At 43.9% G+C, this 20,169-nt stretch overlaps 1 protein-coding gene across 1 annotated transcript in view; it reads right to left on the bottom strand.

Moving 5' to 3' along the window:
• Window positions 1-5,851: 5,851 nt before the first annotated feature.
• The window catches only part of ARHGEF33 (Rho guanine nucleotide exchange factor 33), a gene marked incomplete at both ends in the record, with an annotated part of 46,400 nt that continues 32,082 nt past the window's right edge, over window positions 5,852-20,169 (bottom strand). Inside the window, 3 exons of the mRNA XM_082672082.1 lie at window positions 5,852-5,981; window positions 13,462-13,601; window positions 17,287-18,085. Coding sequence (XP_082528208.1) covers window positions 5,852-5,981; window positions 13,462-13,601; window positions 17,287-18,085 — 1,069 coding nt within the window. The remainder of the gene's footprint in view (window positions 5,982-13,461; window positions 13,602-17,286; window positions 18,086-20,169) is intronic.

The raw sequence follows: 20,169 nt of genomic DNA, 5'->3' as shown, positions 1-20,169 counted from the left end.
AGTGAAACCTAACCAGGATGGTGAGAGCCAGCCTCACGGAGAAGGGGACATACGAGTAAAGACTTGAAGGAGGTGCAGGAATGAGACATGCAAGTATCTAGGGAAAAAAATATGTGAAGTCACAGGGAACAGTCAATTCAAAAGCCCAGAGGCAGGAGCATATACTTAATATATCTGAGGAATAGCGAAGCTACTGGTCTGGAGAGGAATGACTGAGTGAGCAGGCGGTGCCGTCAGAGGTTTAATGGGTCCAGATCACTTCTAATGACTTTAGCTTCTGTTTGAGAGAAATAGAGCCCTTAGAGGGTTTGAGCAGAGAAGTGACGTGATCTGATTTACATTTTAACATGATCACTCTGGCTGCAGTGTTCAGAATAATTAGGGGTTAAGAGTGGGACTAGGGAAGCTGGTCCAATAGAAGGCAGATCGGCCAGGGTGACAGCAGAGGAGGTGGTGAGAAGAGGTCACCGATAGCCTGAATGTTGGGTTTCACAGAATTGTCAAGGATAACTTCCAGATTAGCGGCCTGAGCAACTGGAAGGACAAAGTTACCATTAACGGAGGTGGGGAAGATTTGGTTGAAGCAAGCTTGGACATGATAAGTTCAATAAATATATAAGACACCTGAGAGGTGCCAAGGAGGCAGCTGGAGATGTGAGTCTGGAGTTTGGGGGAGAGTTAGGGGTTCAAGATACAAAATTGGGAGTCACTTTTGTAAAGATCATATTTTAAAGCCAGCAGTCCAGATAAGATCACCAAAGAAATGAGTACAGCCTGGAAAAAAAAGAGATCTAAGCAAAGAGCCCTGGGGCTTTGTAACCTTAAAAGGAGGAGAGAGCCGCCTCACTCCCGAACAAGTAGACCAGGAAGGAATGAAGGAGAAAACCAGCAGCCTGTTGCATCCTTGAGGCCTAGTGAAGAAATTACTGATATTTCCGAAGAAGGAAGTGATCAGTGCCTCAAATGCTATTTGATGGGGGAGTAAAACAACTAAGAATGGACCATTCATTTAGCAAGGGTGAAAATCACCGATGATGCCCTTGACAAGAGTAGTAAGGGGAGTGCTGTGGGTGGAGTGAGTTTAATGAGGAATGGGAGGAGAGACGCGGAGCAGTTTGGTCTTTCAGGTTTTACATAAAAGGAAGCCGTGAACTGCGACAGAGTTAGAACCTTCAAGAGAAGGTTTCTTTTGCTTAAAATGAAAGAAATAAGAGCCTGTTTGTATGCTGAAGGGTTTGCACCAGTTTAAAAGGAAAATGTGATGATGAGAAGAGGGGATGCGATCTAGTGTGAAGTGGAAACAACACACTTAGAAACACAGATGGGATCCACAGCAGTCCTTCACATAGATCCCACAATCTTCAGATGAACAGGTTTACGTACATGAGGAAGAAACACAACACATTCAGTCTTCTTGCTAAGAATCAGAGCACTGAATGCTGCTATCTCTGGAGGCAATGAGGCAAGAAGAAGGAATAAAAACATCTCTATAGATATTTAATAAGTTTGATAACATTAAAGATTGTATACTAAGCTCTTTGAAAGCAACAATAAATTTTGGAAAATAAGTTATTTGGTTTAGGTACAAAAATATTGACTATTTTGAATGTGACAATTTTCCAAAACAATATTTTCTGCACTGCTTACAGCACATCCTTATGTTCTTGTGTTTAAAACTTAGTGTCACACATCAATTTCTAATTTTTTCCCTTAAAATATAGAGGTGTCTCTCCATCAATTTTCTCAACCTTTTTTTAACCTGTTTCCCTTTTTGAAAAACTCTTTCTCACCCGTTTTTCTGTCAACCTCTCCCTACCATGTGAGATCCACTGGCCTCTCTGCATAGATATTCGGATGCTCACAGGCTGAGTGGGGCATGCACATCTTTAACTTAAATCAGCTCTCAGGATATGAGAGTCCCAAGTGTTCCCAGAGCACTACTGTTTTAGGCTCAGGAAGAAAGTTATTTATGGTGATATTTCAAGAGAAAGTCTAGTCTGAAAACTAGACTTAATCTTATTATACAACTTAATGTTAAGACATTCATTTTATCATGTTTCTAAGTGCATGCAATTGATTATGTAGAATATATAGTCAATTTTACTACTTTATTATAAAAAACACTGATCATGTATATATGTATATTTTTAATCAAAATCTTACTATATATAATAGTAAAGGTCACAGATGGTAAATTAAATAATTCAAAAAGAATCATTTGGGTTTTCATGAACTATCAGTTTTCTGTAACCCAAGGTAAGTATAATCCTTTATTCTGTCCTAAAATTCAATCTATGTTTAGAATCAGTGCTGTGGTTTATATACTAAATCATTCAATTTATTGGTCTAAGAAGTAGTGGCTTTAAAATTTCAGTGGGCCGGGCTTCCCTGGTGGCGCAGTGGTTGAGAGTCCGCCTGCCGATGCAGGGGACACGGGTTCGTGCCCCGGTCCGGGAAGATTCCACATGCCGCAGAGCAGCTAGGCCCGTGAGCCATGGCCGCTGAGCCTGCGCGTCTGGAGCCTGTGCTCCGCAACAGGAGAGGCCACAACAGTGAGAGGCCCGCGTACCGCAAAACAAAACAAAACAAAACAAAAAATTCAGTGGGCCAAAGAATCACCTGAGTGCATTTAAAATGCAGATTCATGGGCCCCGCTCTGAAATATTCCAGTAGAGTGGGACTGAAATAGTACCCAGGAATCTGCATTTTCACAAGTGCCCTCATAGGAAAGATAGTATATTAGTACAGACTTGAAGGAGGTGAGAGAATATGACAGACACGAGGTGCTATAGAAACACTGTTCAAAGGGTTTTCCCTGAGCAAGAAAGAGGCTTTGTAATTTCAAGCAAACTATGTCATATGATGAAATACCCCACCACATGGAACCCCAGAGTGTTCGTCCGTAAATCCCCAGCTCTCCAAGGTCCCAGTTCTGGCATCAGAAAAGCAGGACAATCCTTGCTTGGAGTTCCATACAGACCCCACAGGAACACAGAAGGGACCTGTGGCCACTGCCAGCCTGTGCAGAAATAGCCACTTCATTTTTTGGTGGAATGCTTCTCTCTGCTTACTCACTCAAACACTTCCAGGAGCTGTCTGTGCTCTCCTTCTCTGGAAGGACTGGAGGCAACAGATTTTATATCAATTGCCAAAAGTTCTTTCCCACCCTGACTTCATCCCTAGTGCAACATTACATTAAATATCATTAAATATCCTAGCTCCTCTGTCAATTTACAGTACTACCTAGAAAGATTATGAAATGGGTCAGTACAGCACAGAAAAGAGTAGCAAACTTTTTTATTTTTAATGGAGAGATGTTTTCTAATGCTAGATGCTGTGACAGTGGCAGTGGTGCCTTTACCGGCTTCTGAAGACAACTGTATTTTATTTCCTTTGCGATTGATAGTTTTCTTTAAAAAAAAAAGAAAAATGAAAGGCAGGAAAGTAAAGTGACAACCCTGAAACTCTTTGGCAAATTATGAGTAGAAATTAATTTCTGTGGCCTCTATATTTTAGAGCACCAACATTAATGTTGGCATCAACTGCTTACTAAGCACCTAGAATTCTAGAGGTGGAAAGAATTTCAAAAGATACGGTACAGCTCCTGCCCTTGCAGAGACTTACATTGTTGTTGGGAAGACAAGACACACAGATCAAAAGATAGACAAGTTACACCACTAGAGGCCACGGAAAGACGAGGAGGCTTAAACTGGGTCTTGAACATTAGCAGAGAGGAAGGAGGCCAGAGTAAAGACATGAAGCAAGAGTGAGCCTGAGCGAGGTGCGTGGCTTGCCAGGAAACAGTAACAGCCCAGCTTAGCTGAGGTACAGTAGTTCAGTAGCACTGCAAAGAGGGAGCTGGTAGCCAGAGAGAAAACCTGGAGCTGCACTGGAGAGAGAGAGCCTTGAATGTCAAGTCAAAGAGTTTGGAATTTGACTACAGACAAATAAGAACAGTCAAAGAGTTTAACACAAAGCAATATTTGGGAATATTCACATGTTAAGAGATGTGTGGGATTGATGGGGGCAGTTAGAAAGCTACCAGAAAAAAATCCAGATATCAGATGATAGAGACCCAGAGAGTAGCAGCATTAATTATTACTAGTTTTATAGGCTACTTTCCTAAAATATTACTAAATTGAGTTGTGCTACAGATGTAGCATCAAGATTTTTCAAAGGGTGTTATCAAAATGAAACTTTGGGATGTATGTGAATATTTTTGAAACCATCCCAGTAATCATTTTTATGATAAACAATATGAAGGGGAAAGAAATTTTGTTTTTTACATTTTATTTAAGAGGTTATGTCTCCTGTTTCACTTTTCATGTCCAGTCAATTTCACACTATGCTTTTAAGCACTGTCCCCCAAAACATCTTTGGCCTGATAATAGAAAGAAATCTAATTTCAGAGGAGTTCATTAATTTGAAAAGCTTGGCTTCAAATATTATTGGAAACTCCAAAAAGTTGGCAGTGATCCTGTAACTGTTCCAGACTCCTACTGTTCCAAATGCTAATAGATGGGTTCCTAATTAGTCGTCAGACAAGGAGAAGAAAACTTGTAACACAAGTGAAACTTCCCCTATTTTATCAAACAGTAGTCACTAGAGGAACAGCCTCTGGAGAAGTCAGCTGGAGCACCAAGATTCTGAATGAATAGTAACCTATGCCCCTAATTAGAACTGCTGAGAAATAGAGACAGAGTGTTTCAACCTAATTTTTTTCTGTTACGATTCTGATGTTTGGGGCATGTCAAGGATGTGGGCCATCTTGGGCATACCTATGTGGAAAGAGAGTACATTTTATTGACCCCATAGCCAGGCAAGCCTCATTGCAATGATTTCTCTGCCTGCACTATAAGACCTTTCTTTACAACTTACTTCTGGAAAATAGAATAAGGTAACGCTAGCGCTGACTTTTCATTCCGACTTGGTGTTTGTAGCAACCACTGTGTATAAGCCATTGAAGTACTGATGTTGGTGACAAAATCAGTGCTTTTTCCCAGTCCATATGGTCATGAGTGTGTGTGACACTCAGGATCACTGGTGGATCTTTGAATCCTCAGTACTCAGTAAAACACCGACTCTGGATTCGTTCCCATCTGCAGCACAACCCACGTGAGGGAAAATGTTTCTTTGGCCTCCCAGTTTCTAGAAAAATCACTGTTCCCTGCACTGATTTTCATAACCATAGAACAAGAGGAATACTACTCTTAAGGTTCTTTTCCTATTTGGAGATTAATATGTCTTTAAGCTTTGAACCTTCTGTGTCATGGTTTAAGCACAAATTTTCCACAAAATTCATATTTGCAACATGTAAAGTACAATTCTATTAACTGATCCTTTGCCTTAAGGGATGTTAGGTGTTTGCCTTGGGGTTTTTGAAAGACATATGGCAAGACAGAACTGGCCCCTAACATAGTGTATATTAGTCTGAGAACACTGGGATGAATTAATACGCTAAATGCCTAGGAAGCATAAAATTCACATCCATGTTAAATATGAACATGCTCAATATTATACTGGGGGAATGACCTCAAGGTGGAAGTTTCTGTTCTTACAAACGTTTATTTTCCTCCAAATTTATTGTGTTTTTCTGTAATGCTGTGAAAAGTCTTCATTTCCCTTTTCCCAGGTGTTGTTCAAAAAGCAAGCTCTCAAGCACAGACTAATCTTCATCTTTTCAATGTCTTGTCTGTTGATATAGTTTCATATGTAAGTATTTATATTAGTTTTCCTCAGGGATTTATACATCAATATATATATATATATATATATATATATATTCCTACACAGATATATACAAGCTTTTTATCCTCATCTTACCACTTGACAATACAACTGTAAGTATGTTTTACACAGCTGTTCCTTGGTCAAGGTCATTTGCAAGAGCAAGTCGGTTTCTGAAGAAATCTTGTTTGGTGGGTGAAGGATCCATTGAGGGGTTCTCATTAGTTTTTTCCCTGTATTCTGATCCACTGGACCTAAAATCTCAGCACACAGATAAAGTACAGGTTGATTTGGTTTTAATTGTTTTCAAATATTTTATCTATCCAAATTGTTTTGCAATTGTAAAACAGTTGCCTCCTAGATCTGGAATAATTTTTAACTTCCCCTGAATTTCATGACTCAGGACATGTGTAACTAAGATTTGCAGTGAACATAAAGAATTTACCTTTCTAATGCTTTATGGGAACAGTTGTGACAATTGTGTATGTCAGTGTAAGAAACTGTGTAATAACATTGTAAAAGGGGAATAAAGGCTTAGAAAATTCAATAAATCCTATTTTGATTCGATCAAGTAACTACTCCACAAATTAGCAAGGCCCTTAAATTTTAAGGGATGGAATTCATTGTTCTCAACCAAGGTTATCAAGGGCCTTTACTTAATTTGGGCGTTACATTACAAACTCTTGCTTTTGCTTGTTTTCATTTTAAAATGAAAAATTTATTGAAGCCAACCACACATATATGCTACATTTGGTAGAATGCAGAAATTAGTACAGTAATCAGATTAGGGAGATTCTATTATCTCAGCCACCACATAGGAGACCAAGCCCAATCAAGAGGCAACAACTCAAAACAGTCCAATTGAGTCCCCAGTCGAGGGTGTATTCTTCCTTTCTCTTGGTTAAGCCAGTTGGGTAATCCATTCCAGCTCTGCACCTTCTCCAGTTTGTTCATGTCAGAAGTCCCTAGAGGGAGGAGGCTTTCTGGAAATAACCTCTGATAAACTAGGCTGGGGCCCTTTGGCTAGCTTAAACCCTGAGCTAAAATGAGTAAAACTAGCCCAGTGACTTAAGAACCAATATCAAAAGACCTCATGCAAGGTGTAGGACAGTGACATTAGACATGAAGTTCTTTGTCCAAAGCTCCTGCACAACTGAGCACGTTCTCCATATGCCAAGGCAGAGTCAGGCATGCTTCCACTATCCACAAAAGAAAGATAAGTTCTTTCACTATCACTGATACGCTTTGGGTGTCCTCATTGTTGCTATTAGATAAGTTAATTACGACTATCATTTACTGAATTAATGGGGCAGAGTTCAAACTCCTTTACATTATTCAAGGGAAGAAGTTGGAGCCACACAAAGGCTAAAACCCTGATGTCTGGAAGCCTGATGACTGATTGGATTTTTTTACTTTTGGCCCTGATATTTGGTATCACAGATGAAACCCTAGCTGCCTACCACACTCTCTACATCTGGTCAGTAAGGGGCACTTTTCCGTTTATCCCAGTGCATATTATCTATCCAACCCGAGTACATCTGGGTATTCATTCAATAAGATGACAGCCGAGTGGGGTGAAAGTCCTCTTCCTTTTCAGCGCAGAAGACCCCCTGGAACTCTCCCTTGAGACCACCTCCACAGGTCCCGCCCTGAAGCTCCAGGCCTTCTCTCAGAACTCCCAGCTACCTCCAGTTCAGATCTTCCCTGGTTAGTACACTGCACCCAAAATGTTAGGAAGATAGATTTTTGACCATGTCCTTCTTTCCCCATATCTTCTGTTATCCAGAAGACTAAGAACGCCTAAAGTTTGGGGGGCAGGAAGTAGGAAGCAAGATTTGAATCTGGCTGGTGTTTCTTAATTGTTTTCCCAAATGACAGTTTCTCATCAGAAGGTCATTGCTCAAAACTTAAAATCTTTACCTTCCATTTCCCCTCTTAGCTATATCTGATCTCTCCAAAACCCAACATGTCATACTTTGATGGTTCCAACATGCAACTGTTTCATGTTTACCTGGAAATGGGAAAGCTTTGATGTCACCACCAGCCCCAAGGACCACAGAAATCTTCACCAGTTGCGTTCCCATTTCTGAAACAAATGCCAAAATCGCCCTGTCTAGTTTTCAAGGTCCACAAACTCAGCTTAGTTTTTTCTTTAACTGCTCTTCTCACAAACCACCTTCTCTATGTCTGCAGGTGTGTGAATGGCTCCACAGGTCTTGATATTAACTAACAATTAACTAATGACTAACTTGTTAATCATTTTCAAAATCCAGCATTCTACTGTAGCTATGACTAAAAGCTCATTTTTATCCTTTTAAAGATATTTTTAACTGGTTTCTTTCTAATGAAATATGGCCACCTAAACTCATGGACTCCTCCAAAGGTGTGGCTCTCGAGTAATGCATACCTAAATTACTGAGACATAAGCTGCAGAATCTAGGAGAAAGAGCTAGTGTATTTGCTTTTATCCCCTTTCTCGATAAAACAGAAATGGCTTTTGAGTTCCTGGGGCCATTTTGGCTGACTGCAGGGCAGAACTGGGAACACATAAAGGGCTAGGAAGGCAAACGCTTGCTGGGTAAGGGTAGGACAGCACCTAGTACATTCCGACACAGCCATCCAAATAATTGACGGGAAAGAACGGACCTGTCACTAACTTTCCTTCCACTCAACTGACAGGGATGAAGACAAATCACAAGTTGGGTGGGTCATACAAGTAGCAGTTTGCTATGGTAAGCCTTAAAGTTTGTTTGGAGCGGGGGAAGGGAGGAGGGCTGGAATTAGTGCTGCAGGACCCTCTGACTTAAGAAGGGTTGGTTTTCTGATGGAAAGACTCCGCCTTGAAAGCTTTAGGAACATGCAGATGGAGAAGTAAGGGAGCAGGGGAACACCCATCCTGTCAGCCAAATCAGTTGGCCCAGGTAATCAACAGGGTGACAAATGAATGTTCATTTAAAGTATATCTGTAGAGGGGTTACTATGTTCTAGGTACTAAACCTTGTAGCTAGGTTACTCTTACATTTGGATCGTAAGCTCCTAATGACAGTACCTAGAACACTGAAGATCCTTAACTTAGTGACTGATTTCCAGTGACCTACTGAGTAACATCTGTAATCAGGTTTAAGTAAATGTTATCCTTTCAGCCATCTCCTTCAGTTTTCAAGTTGTATAAGGAAGTGAAATGGTAAATGAGAGAGAACCCCAAAGTGGGTAAGAATGGAGAAAGAACTTGAGATAGGCTCTAAGGAGGCAGAGAAGAAGGTGAGGGTAAAGTTATCAATTGATTCTTTAGTAGTCCTTTCTATTGCATGGTCTGTTCCATAGCCAAGGCTGAGTAGATGCAAAGACAGCTGACAGGACACGAAGTGGATTCACTGACAATCATATGAGGCCCTGCAGAAGTGCTCTCTCTGCAGTGTGTGGTTAAGAAAATAAGAGATTCTGATGCGACTGGTAGAGGGAGGGTGCTGACTGGGAAGGAGACACTCTGAGGCATGTGAGTTACAAAGTGCTAAAGAGGAAGAAATGGGTGAGGAAACAGAATTAATCATTTGGAAGCCATACTCTTTGTCTTCCACTCCCCCCAGAGTTGAGGATAAAAAGAGAAAGCATCTACATTCCCTGCCCCTAAGCTGTTTTACGTAACCCTTCTTCCCCCATGCACACCCCCAACCAAGACTACTTATTAGCTTAAGTGCAAGATTTATGTATAAAGATGAAGTAGCATCTGTCTCAGGCTTCAGGACAGTCTAGATTTAAGTTTTTGAAAGCCTCCAGATAGATCCTTGCAGAATGGGATAGTCTGCCTACCGTCCTGCTCAAAGGCAGGGGGACAAGGATTCAGTCCAGCATCAGTCTATCACATTAGGTCTGTTCCTGTCTTCTAAGAATCGTCATTGAAAATTTTTTAAATCATTTAACATTTTCCAACTTTAAGATATGCAGTCTTTATTCTGACCAATTCTGGGCAGCTCTCAGGGACACATGACCTGGCATCTACCCAGGACAAATGTGCCCGAGATAGAAACAATCAGAGCGTCATCCTTTTCCCCAAATATCTTGGGCATTTTTCAGGATTTTTTTTGTTTTATGATGTCAGCTTGACTCTCCCTTTTGAATTCTTGTGGGTAGGAGCATTCGGCCCTCCCAGCCTCAGAGGGAAGAGAACCCTTTCTCAGGTTTTCTGTTGCATCTGGCTCCATGCCTAGCTTCGTCCCGAAGCAGCATTCTGGGTGGGTGGGCCCACCAGCCAAACAAGCCCCTATGGATACAAAACGTGTGTCAGTGCAGACGGGAGTGAGCCTCCAGAGGGCCGTGGGAGAGGCAGGCAGCGAGCCCCTGATGTGACACACATGGCTTTTCTGGCACTGGTCCCTTTTGGGCCTCTGAGGCCAGCCTCTGACGTGACTCCAGTACCCGGGATGAACCACGTCTTGAAGTCCCAGAGCTTGCTGCCAGCCTGACCTCCCAACACATGGGAGGAGAATGGGCTGATTCTCCTTCTTTCTGGTTCCTCCCTGTACCTGTCCGCCCCTGTACCTGTCCGCATGCCTGGCTTCAGGGTGCAAGTTCCTACTAACAGCTGTGACCAACCAAGCCACTCACAATTCCTAGACAAGCATCTTGCACAGCACGTGCATATAATAAAGGATGTTCCATTAATGAGAAGAATCGAGGGTTCTCATCTGAGTTAAGAGCCACTGACCTTTCTGTGCTACACTGGGGCCTCCCTGCCCTTCGTCTCTACTTCAGCATAATGGAACAAACTTTCCATGGTTCTTGGATGAAAATACTCAGGAAAAGCTACTGGAGCTGCTCCTTTATCCCATGCCAAGTCCCCAAAGTGCCCACCGCAGCACCCTGGACACGAGGCGATAAGCAAGCATCACATGATGGTGCTCACAGTTCTACACAAGATCTAAAAAGCCAGGAAAGCCTGCCAGAGGGAGCAGCCATCTGTGTGGCGCCACCTTTACTTCCATCCGTGTAACACTTCAAATCTGAAATACAAAGGCAGTACCAGGATTGGTGGCAGCAGTTGGATTGATGCAGGAGGCACTCATCTATGAAAAAGGATAAGAGGACTCTGGCCCTCTAAAAAGGATCCCAAAAAGCTGCAAGAGGGCTGAAAGCAGTTAACCAACATGAAAATTTGGAGAGTCCACAGCACGTGCTCAGCACTGAACCAAGGGGTGGGGGAGGCTACAGAAAGACAACATCTGGTCTTCTACATGGTGAGTCTTTAAAATTAGAGGTCCCAGGCCACATTAATTTCTTGTTTCAGGTGTTAAAAAGAGGTGATCACCCAGACTGATCTACAACAAAGTCAAACTACAGATAAAGCAAATCTCAGGACTAGAAAGCACTCAAGTGACAATGATCTCCCACCCAGTGTGGCAATCCCTTTCACAGCATCCCTGACCAGGGTCATCTAGCTTCTCCTTAAGAGAACCCACTCCCTCGTGAGGCAGCCAGCTCCAGTTCCAGGCAGCTGCATTTTTAGAAAGTTCTTCCTCTTACCCATTGCTCCTAGATACAGAGAGGACAAGCCCACTGGACACAGAGAGGAAAAGCCCACTCCCTCTGCCTCAGGTAACTGGCAGAGTGTTTTCTTGCATCCCTGAAAAACGGGCATTTGTAAAGGAGCCATGGTGGATCCATTACTCATTGCTTTCTAACAGACAGCACCCAGTCACTATAAATGGCACTGGGCAAAAAGTGGCTGTTTTCCTGGGAAGTACTGTGGCTTAAAAATAAGTAAAAATAAAAAGATAGGCTCAGGGCTTCCCTGGTGGCACAGTGGTTAAGAATGCGCCTGCCAGTCCAGGGGACACGGGTTCGAGCCCTGGTCCGGGAAGATCCCACATGCCGTGGAGCAACTAAGCCCATGTGCCACAACTACTGAGCCTGTGCTCTAGAGCCCGCGAGCCACAACTACTGAGCCCGTGCGCCATAACTACTGAAGCCCACGCACCTAGAGCCCGTGCTCCACAGCAAGAGAAACCACTGCAATGAGAAGCCCGCGCACCACAACCAAGAAGAGCCCCCGCTCGCCGCAACTAGAGAGAAAGTCTGTGGGCAGCAATAAAGACCCAACGCAGCCAAAACTAAATAAATAAATAGATAGATAAAATAAAATAAAATAAAATAAAATAAAAAGATAGGCTCAAGCAGTGTCCTTAGGAGTTTGGAGCCCTCAGAAGATTTCAGAAGCCTAAATCCCAGGGTCAGGCTGGAGAGCTGTCTGCCTCCAGTTCTCTCCACCCTGTCAAACCTGTCAGTAGGGGGCTCTCCCTCCCAATGCTGGCGGCCCAGGTTCGATCCCTAGTCAGGGAACCAGATCCCACGTGCACACTGCAACTAAAGACCCGGAGCAGCCAAAATAAATATTTTTTTTTTAAAAAACCTGACAATAGGTACTGGGTCAGGAAAGATCTAAATCTATGATCCTAGAGAGAGGGGAACAATTCTCAGCTCATTACCCCCAGAATAAAGCGGATCTAGCAATAGTCATGCACGCACGGGGCTACTTTAGCAAAACTGTAAGGGGACTCATGGAGTGGGGCTGTCTCACTGCAGTAGTTTCTCCCCCTTTCCTTCTTCTTCCTGTCACAACAGGTGGGCCCAACAATCAGAGACCTACTAATCTCAGTACTACCCTCCCTATCAGAGAGGAATTAGACAAACCATCAAAAAAAGTTCTCACTCCAGGCCTGCCCCCAATTCTTCCATCAAGACCATTACCTAAATCAGGAGAAAGTGATTTCCCTGTGCTTCGTCACTTATCAGCAGCTCTGTAAAGTCAGCCATAGTGTCTTTAACTTTTCCATCCACTAAAATGGGAAGATTTACTGTTTAAAACTCACTTCAAGAACCTCCTCTTCCAAGAGAAACTAAGTAGCAGGCGAAATCTCTCTAAGGGAGAGGGAACAGGCCTGAGGACCAGTGGAGAGAGAGACAGCCATCTTCCAGGCACGCGATGGCTGGACTGGAGACCCCCCCCCCCACCATCAAATGCTAACGCTCAGCTCTTTCTTCTTACATTTCATGCTGGGGTTTGGCCATGGTCTCCCAGTCTGCGAGACAGTGCTAATAAGTGCTGACCGAAATGACAGGTGGGTGATTCCACACAGCAAGGACCGAGAATCTTAGAAGGATCACAGGAGGGAGAGGCCTTGTTTTTGCCTCCTATGGAGTATGGAAACTCCATTAAAGTGATTTTTTTAACTAGGACCCAAGCCAAATCCATTCAATCATTTCTGCTAAGGAAAACACTGGCAGAAGTCCCCAGAAATATGCACTAGCAACCAGGATGACTATAGGCCCCTACAGGCAGAAGCGCTGTGATGCCTTAGAAAACTTTCCACAGGTGGGGAGATCCTGCTGGCGCACCCATTACACCCAACTCCAATGGTGGATCCCACTCCTCCCAGCCAAAGGGGATTTCCTAGGGGACCTCCTCTGCTCACTCCTCTCAGAACACACGACTTTGGGAACAAGGAAGTAGGGCTAAAAGACAGAAGCAGCAGAGGACAGAGCTGAGTTTGCTTTTACTCTACGAGATCACAATGAGAAACATCTTCACCTGGCAGGAATCGTGGCTACTGGGTGCAGGCACTGAGCTTGAAGCAGTTGTGTGAAACCAGGCTACTTGATACTTATTACTGTTAAAACCTCAAGACTTAGCCCACAGGGAAATGAGTTACAATGCTGTCTTGTCTAAGGGCTACTCACTTCTTTTTAAAGAGCTTGCGGAAGGAGCTGCGAAAGCCCCCTTTCTGGTCTTGCCTGGGGTTTTGATCGCTGAAAGATGTTTGTTCACTTTCTCTTTCTTCCTTTGGACAGAATCTCGTGGCGTCTTCTAAATGCATCTCCTGAAAACATAAAAGAGGGGTGTATTTTTACTCTTTTCAAAAGTTAATATTGATCCTGACTATGGGACAATTTTTTTAACTTGTCACTTTCCTCTCCCACTCCAAAAGGCTAATGGCGGGCACCCTATTCCAACCAAAGCAAACCTAGGCTAATTAAGAAACCAGTCGTTGAAAAGAGGATAATTTTCTGCTGAGTGTAGAAGTATTTTCTACATATCAAGGCAAATAGTCTAGAGTAGGGTTATGATATAACAATAATTAAAGATCAGGAAATAAAGGAAGATTAACTTCTTCTGGCAACAATATTGTCTTGCTGGAAAACCAGCAGTAGTCCCCTCATATCCCTGGCTATGTTTCTCTTTCTACAAAATAAAAAAGTTTCTTGATTTTCATACTAGTTTAAATTCGTGTTCCTAATTCTCCACTTTAGACATTAATGATGGAAGGAGTTTTTGAGAGGTCGGATCTATTTAGAAATTAATGTCAACTCCTATTTCCAACCTGCACGCATGCCTTTTACAATTCTTAATCCATGCTATTTACAGTGTAAAGTTAAAATAAATTAAAAGCAAGCCTCTATCTTTTGTGAACTCTCTAGTTTCTTTTTAAAAAGCAACCTAAAATAGCTACTTAACTTTGAACCAAAAAGAGAAGCCGAGAAGTCAAAGCAAAAACCATCGTGAAACGTTCATGAATTGGATCGGTGAATGCTTGCTGATAGAGAGCAAACAGTGGGGACAAATTTTTTTCAGGAAACATATGGGTTTGACTTTGAGACCTTAACTCAGGGTTGTAGTAGCAGATCTAGAGAGTCTCTGAGATTCTATGAAGATTCATAACTAAACCACGGAGATCAACACCTTAATGGCTTAGTGTAGCGTTCTGAAAGTGTGGTCCTGGGGCTACAGGATCAACTGGGGCCTTTATTTAAATGTAAACTCCTGAGCCCCAAGCCAGACTATCTGAACCAGAATCTCTGAAGTTAGGCCTAGAAAATCTTTTTGCACACTTAGATTTTGAAAACCAGCAGTTTAAGGTATGTGCCAACCCACCTGCACCTAATGTTTGTATGAATCACCTGGGAATCTTGATAAAATGCAGATTCTGATTAAGTTGGTCACGGGTGGAGCCCAAATCCTGCATTTATAACAAGCTCCCAAGTAATACATTTACTACTAGCCCAAGGACCATATTTTGAGAAGTGGGCTTTTAGGGACTTTTTAGGACTAAATCTATTAATAGTTTTAGGAAAATCTTTCTGTGGAATCATCTTGATAATATCTTGCATTTGTACAGCATTCCATACTTTACGAAGCATATTCACAAACTTTATCTTATTTGGCCTTATCCTCACACAACCCTGTGAGGTAGGTATAGATTGTCTTATTTCACAGATGAGAAAACTGGAGGCACAGAGCAGCCAAATGACTTGTCCAAAAGCACACAGCTCTCTGGCAGCAGAGTCAGGACTAGAACCGGGATCTCCTGACACCCCAGTCAGGTGCTCTTTCCTCTAAAACATAGTGTCTTCTTTCTTGACTCTTAGAAACAGAACACTAAAGACTAGGGTTTGGTTGGCTCTGAGGGCAGGGGTGGACGATACACAGAGTATATTTGAGGAGTTGGAACCCTAGGAACTTTGCACATCTCAGCAGGAAAGAGCTGATATCTTTAAAGATGGGGCTTTTGAAGGGTTAATCTTTTGCAACTAAAACCCCATCTCGCTCTGATTAATGGTTTTTGCCTAGCAATTGTTGAGCTTCCAATTTTTCACACATCAGCTAGGGAAAAAAAGACATTTTTATGAACATATGAAATAAAAGCATTCTTTGCAGCTTAGACTATACTAGTTATAAGATTTTGTATGTATATCTCTGCCCATCCCAAGTCTCTTTGAATTGGCACTATTATTTCCTTTCTACTTCCCTTGTTAATGAACTTTTAAACTTTGACACACACCTAACTTTGATTTGTCTAAGAAATTTTACCTAATAGAATTTTATAAAGTTTAGAGTTGAAAATCAGAGGCAGAAGGAAATCTGAGAATCCTGGGGAAACTCAGCAACCTTAGCTGGGCACACTAAGGCGTTTCTGCCCTCTCAGGAAGCAGACACAGACTTTGATTTCTGGAGTCCAGGTGGGCGGCAAGCTCCAAGGCTCTTCATGTTCCTCTGGCCTAATGTCCACCACTCCCACCTGGGACAATACTTACAAAGAAAAACTCACCCTGCCGTTTTTGTAAAAGGCCCATGAGCCTTTTTTCATATTTCCCTACCCCTCTCTTCACTTAGCCAACTTTTAAGCAGCTTTTAAAATTGAATTCAGACGTTCAAACTATCTAGGAGACTTCTCTGACCATCATCACCTTAGGAGGGTTTAATACCCTCCCATGTGCTTCCACCATTTATTATAATTCTGTGTTTATGCGTCTCCTTCCTGGGCTAAGCCAGTGGCCTTGGAGGGCAGAGACTGGATGCCGTTTATTTTTGAACCCTCAGCACTTCACACAGAGCCTGGTGCAAGGCAGGTGCTCAGTGTTTGCTGAAAAATGAATGAATGAAAGGAGTCAATGATCTTCGATCTCTTCCCATTCACTTGGAAATAGAAACAGGTGGAATGCAGGGCCCTCATTCCTGGGAGAAACCCTTTCTCACCTAGGCAAAGGATCCCTAGTGCTGGATGCAAGGGATACGTCGTGCAGGTAAAGGCAGTCCTGGACTGTCATTTTCAAGATGTATCAATCAATACAGAGTTGCCCTGTAAACCCTAACCACCACTTCTAAAATGTTTAACAGGAAGGATGGGGGCACAGGTCAAAGCTACACTGTTTACTCCGTTCAATCAGAAATTGCCTTTGTTCCAATCACGTGCAGAGAAATTATTTGCTCAGGAACTATTAGTCCTTTCATGGATGTGTATTTAAACACCTCTTTAAATCTCCCAAGGCTTGCAGACTCCAAGGTTAGACATCAAAATACCAAACATCGATATAGAGGCCAAAGAAGGTGTTTGTGAGTCAATGCTTCCTTGACTATTTTGTGTTGTCCTCGTCCCACTGGAGTCTGCCAAGTAAGGTGACACCGTTTTCCAGGCAAAAGGAAAGCAAGCGGTAATGAACTTTGCAGTCAATTTTGCAGGGAGTCCTCAGTGAGAGAGGGCAACTTGCCTCCTCCCTAGCTACAAACAAGGGTGCAGGTCTGGGAGTACAGTAGGCTGGCACACAGGGCTCGATATTTTGAACGTGTAAACAAGGGGTGCGCCTAACAGGCAAAGGAAGAAACAGACAGGCCTGGGACTTGCGTGCAGTGCCCCGCAAGTGAAGTGCAGCTGGGAGGTGCCACAGCTTAAGCAGCAAGGCAGAGAACACCTCTAACTCTTTCATTTGGCGGGGGTGGGGGGGTGGGGGTGGGGGGGGGGTGTTTTAATCAGGTCTACTAGGAGTCCTAGTCTTTCGGGCGTCCTACATATATAGGTAAGGCATACTCCTGTGTCCTAGCACTGCAGAGTGGGCGCTAACGCTCTCCTCCGAGGGCCACTGATAGTCAAGCCTTTAACCCAGGCTCTCCCTCAACATCCTCGCCCAGCCAGCCTGCTTCCCCTCCACGCTAGGTGAGCCCAGGCTGCACCCTGAAGACCTAGGCCCGGGGCTGCCAGCGCTGTGGGTTTGGGGTCGGTTTTACTTTACCCTCCTTACTTCCAAATAGGTCTGCTTTTCGCTTTGGGACCTCTGTTGGGGAAAGAAGGTTCTGGGCGCGCCACGGCCGGAGGAAGCCGAGCCGTGCGGCTGCGCAGCGCGCTCGGCCTTGAGCGGCGCGCGGCCGCCGCTGCTGCTGCGCGTGCTGTAGAGGCGCGGGGCCACGCCCTCGGGGGGCGGCGCGCGCGGGAACTCCTTGAGCGAGCGGCTCAGCGGCTTGGCCTTGCCGTGCGCATGCGTCGCCGCCTCCAGCTTGTAGGCGCTGCTGCTGCCCGCCGGAGACGTCGCGCTCTTGGGCAGGGGCTGCAGCGGGTGCTCGGGCCGTTCGGCCTCCACGGCGAAGCTGACGGGCCGCAGGAAGCAGATGTCCAGGCTGGACTCGGAAGAGGCGGGCGAGCAGTTCTCGAAGAGGGCCGGCGCCTGGAAGGGCTCCTCGTCGTAGGGCGCGGGCAGCGCGAAGATCTCGCCGCCGTATTCGAACTCGTCGTAGGCCGCGGGCACGTAGCCGCGGGCGTCGGGCAGGAGCTCGGCCGGGGCGCGCAGGGAGCGCTCCACGTTGCCCAGCTGCTCGGCCGGAGAGGGCTCGAAGTCCATCTCCGGGATGGCCTGCAGGGGCCCAGCGAGCGCCTTCACGTCCTGCTCGGCGGCACAGAACTGCCCCGGCGCCAGGAGGCTCTCAGGCCTCTCGTGCTTTCTGCCCTCTATCTCCCAGTCACTGGGCTTTCCGGGCTGCATGCTCTCCATCAAGCTTTGCTGTTGTTGGCTTTTCTTCACTGGGGGCATCAAATGTCTTTAAAGGGGAAAGAGAATACAAAACAAGTGTGCTTACGGTTTGTTAGTGCACGCCTCTCACCGAGCAGCGCAAGGCCGGGACCAACACACTGCCTGCCGGATACCGCTTAGGTGCAAACTGCCGACTCCCTCCTCTCCGTCCCTCCCAGCCGCCTACGTGTGTTACCTACCACGCGCCACAGGCTTCTCAGATTAAGGAGTCCCCACGAGCCCTGGTCCCCCAAGTGGGAGAGTGAAAATGACCATCTGTGAAGGGGATGCCGGAAGTACCCGTCTGAGCCCAGAGGCACTGCGCAGAGATGGCTGGTAGGCCAAGGATGCTCATCATTCCCCATGTGGAATCTCCGACCCTTCCCACCACTTGTCAAGGCCCCAAGGCACCTCTTTTCTCTCTTCTCTCCCTTTCTTGCCCTAGCAGAGTCATGTAAAATCATGGAAACAACTTGTGTTCAACTCGTGGATCTTAATGCTTAAGAATTAATTCCCAGATGAAGTAAGTGGAGTACAATCTTGATAACCGTTGAATCTGAATGTTGGTGTGTGGGGTTTAGTGTCCATTTTACTTTTCTGTATGTTTGAAATTTTCATAATAAACTAAAAATTCCTTGTGGCTATAAAGCATGCTATATAAGTCATCTCAAACTTCCACCCAAAAAAACATTACTGAAATGAAAAGGCTGTCACTTTGAATATGCCCAATTTCATGCAGGGTTTTTTTGGTTAATCATGGATAAAGAATAACATTGGATGCTTGGATAGAATACCCATCAGATTGGATGTGGTTTGCCAGTTCTGCTGGAATTAATTGCCAGACAGATGTGAGTGGACTACTACACACTGACCCAAACTGGTTGTGCTAGTTTATTTATTCATACTTAGTTCTACCACAGAAATGCATAAAGAATGCAGTTGTAAATGCTAACACTGAGTATCTTTCTCTGGTGGTCTTAAGATGAAAATTAGGTCTCACATTGACAGAGGTGAAAAAAATAGTAAAATGAAATATTGACTTGAATTCTCTTTTAACTTGGAAGACTCTTGTTGGGTTTTTTTCTGGTTATGTTTCTAGCACAGAGTGCAACGGCAGCCATCTTCTTCAGTCTGGATATAATCTCTAGGGATTTCTTTTTTTGGCTGTATTTGTCTCACTTCAAAGTAGAGAGTTCTGTCACTGTTCTAAGAGCTGAAGTGATCCACAAACTAAAATTCCACTTCCTGTCTCCCACTCCCCACTCAGGAAAGGTATTTTTTTCTGTAAGGAGTTCTCTCCTTATAGGACTTCCAGGATTTTCTCTATAGTAAGAAAATCATCCTGGGCTCTATTTATAGAAAAGTGAATGTCTCATAGGTTTTCAGAATGATGATAAAATTTCTCCCTTCTGCCTCCACATTTGCACTTCCATCTCTCACTGACAAATGTTCTCAATTTTAAGAGATAAGGGCAGAAAGCAAACAGGATTTATTTTGTGTTATTGATCAGTTGCTCCTTCCAGTGACTGTAATTAGCATTCTAAAAACTGTAGGGATTAAACATTGAAGTAATCTCAACTGCCTACCTCTCACTTCATTGTAGTTTTAGAAAAGTAGCTTCTTGCATGATTTCTAAATTTTCCTTCAGATAATAAAACCCAAAGTAGAAATTATAGTCTAAGGAATTAGTTTTATGAGAATTGTCTATATTTGGTAAATTGGGGGTTTGGAATTTTGAGTTTTGGTTTCCCTTATTCTTCCAGAAGTCCCAGTTTCAAAGGTGGCCAAGTTGACATCCTTCAGAGGTAAAATGAGTTCCAGATATGTAAATAGCCTAATCCTTACCCTAAAGATCATCAAGAAGTTGGCTGAATGAGAATCCAGCTTAGTGTGCGAGAGGGTTGTGTGCAGTGACTTTAAGAGACTGTCAAATCCATCCACTGCCCAGAACAGCTTTCAGAGAAGCTGTCATAAGAACAGAGGTCATGAAGTCCCTTTCTGAAGAAGCTTCAAGGAGAATTGGGAAGGGCTAAACAACCTTCTTTCTGTATCACCTCTGACCTATTTCTCATCCTCAGAGCCCAGACTTCCTCTGACCCCTGACTGGGAAAC

This window comes from Grampus griseus (genome assembly GCF_964374135.1).
Source record: "Grampus griseus genome assembly, chromosome: 15".
Classification (NCBI taxonomy): domain Eukaryota; kingdom Metazoa; phylum Chordata; class Mammalia; order Artiodactyla; family Delphinidae; genus Grampus; species Grampus griseus.
The sequence above is the reverse complement of the archived record's forward strand: the minus strand, read 5'-3'. Positions and strand labels throughout refer to the sequence as shown.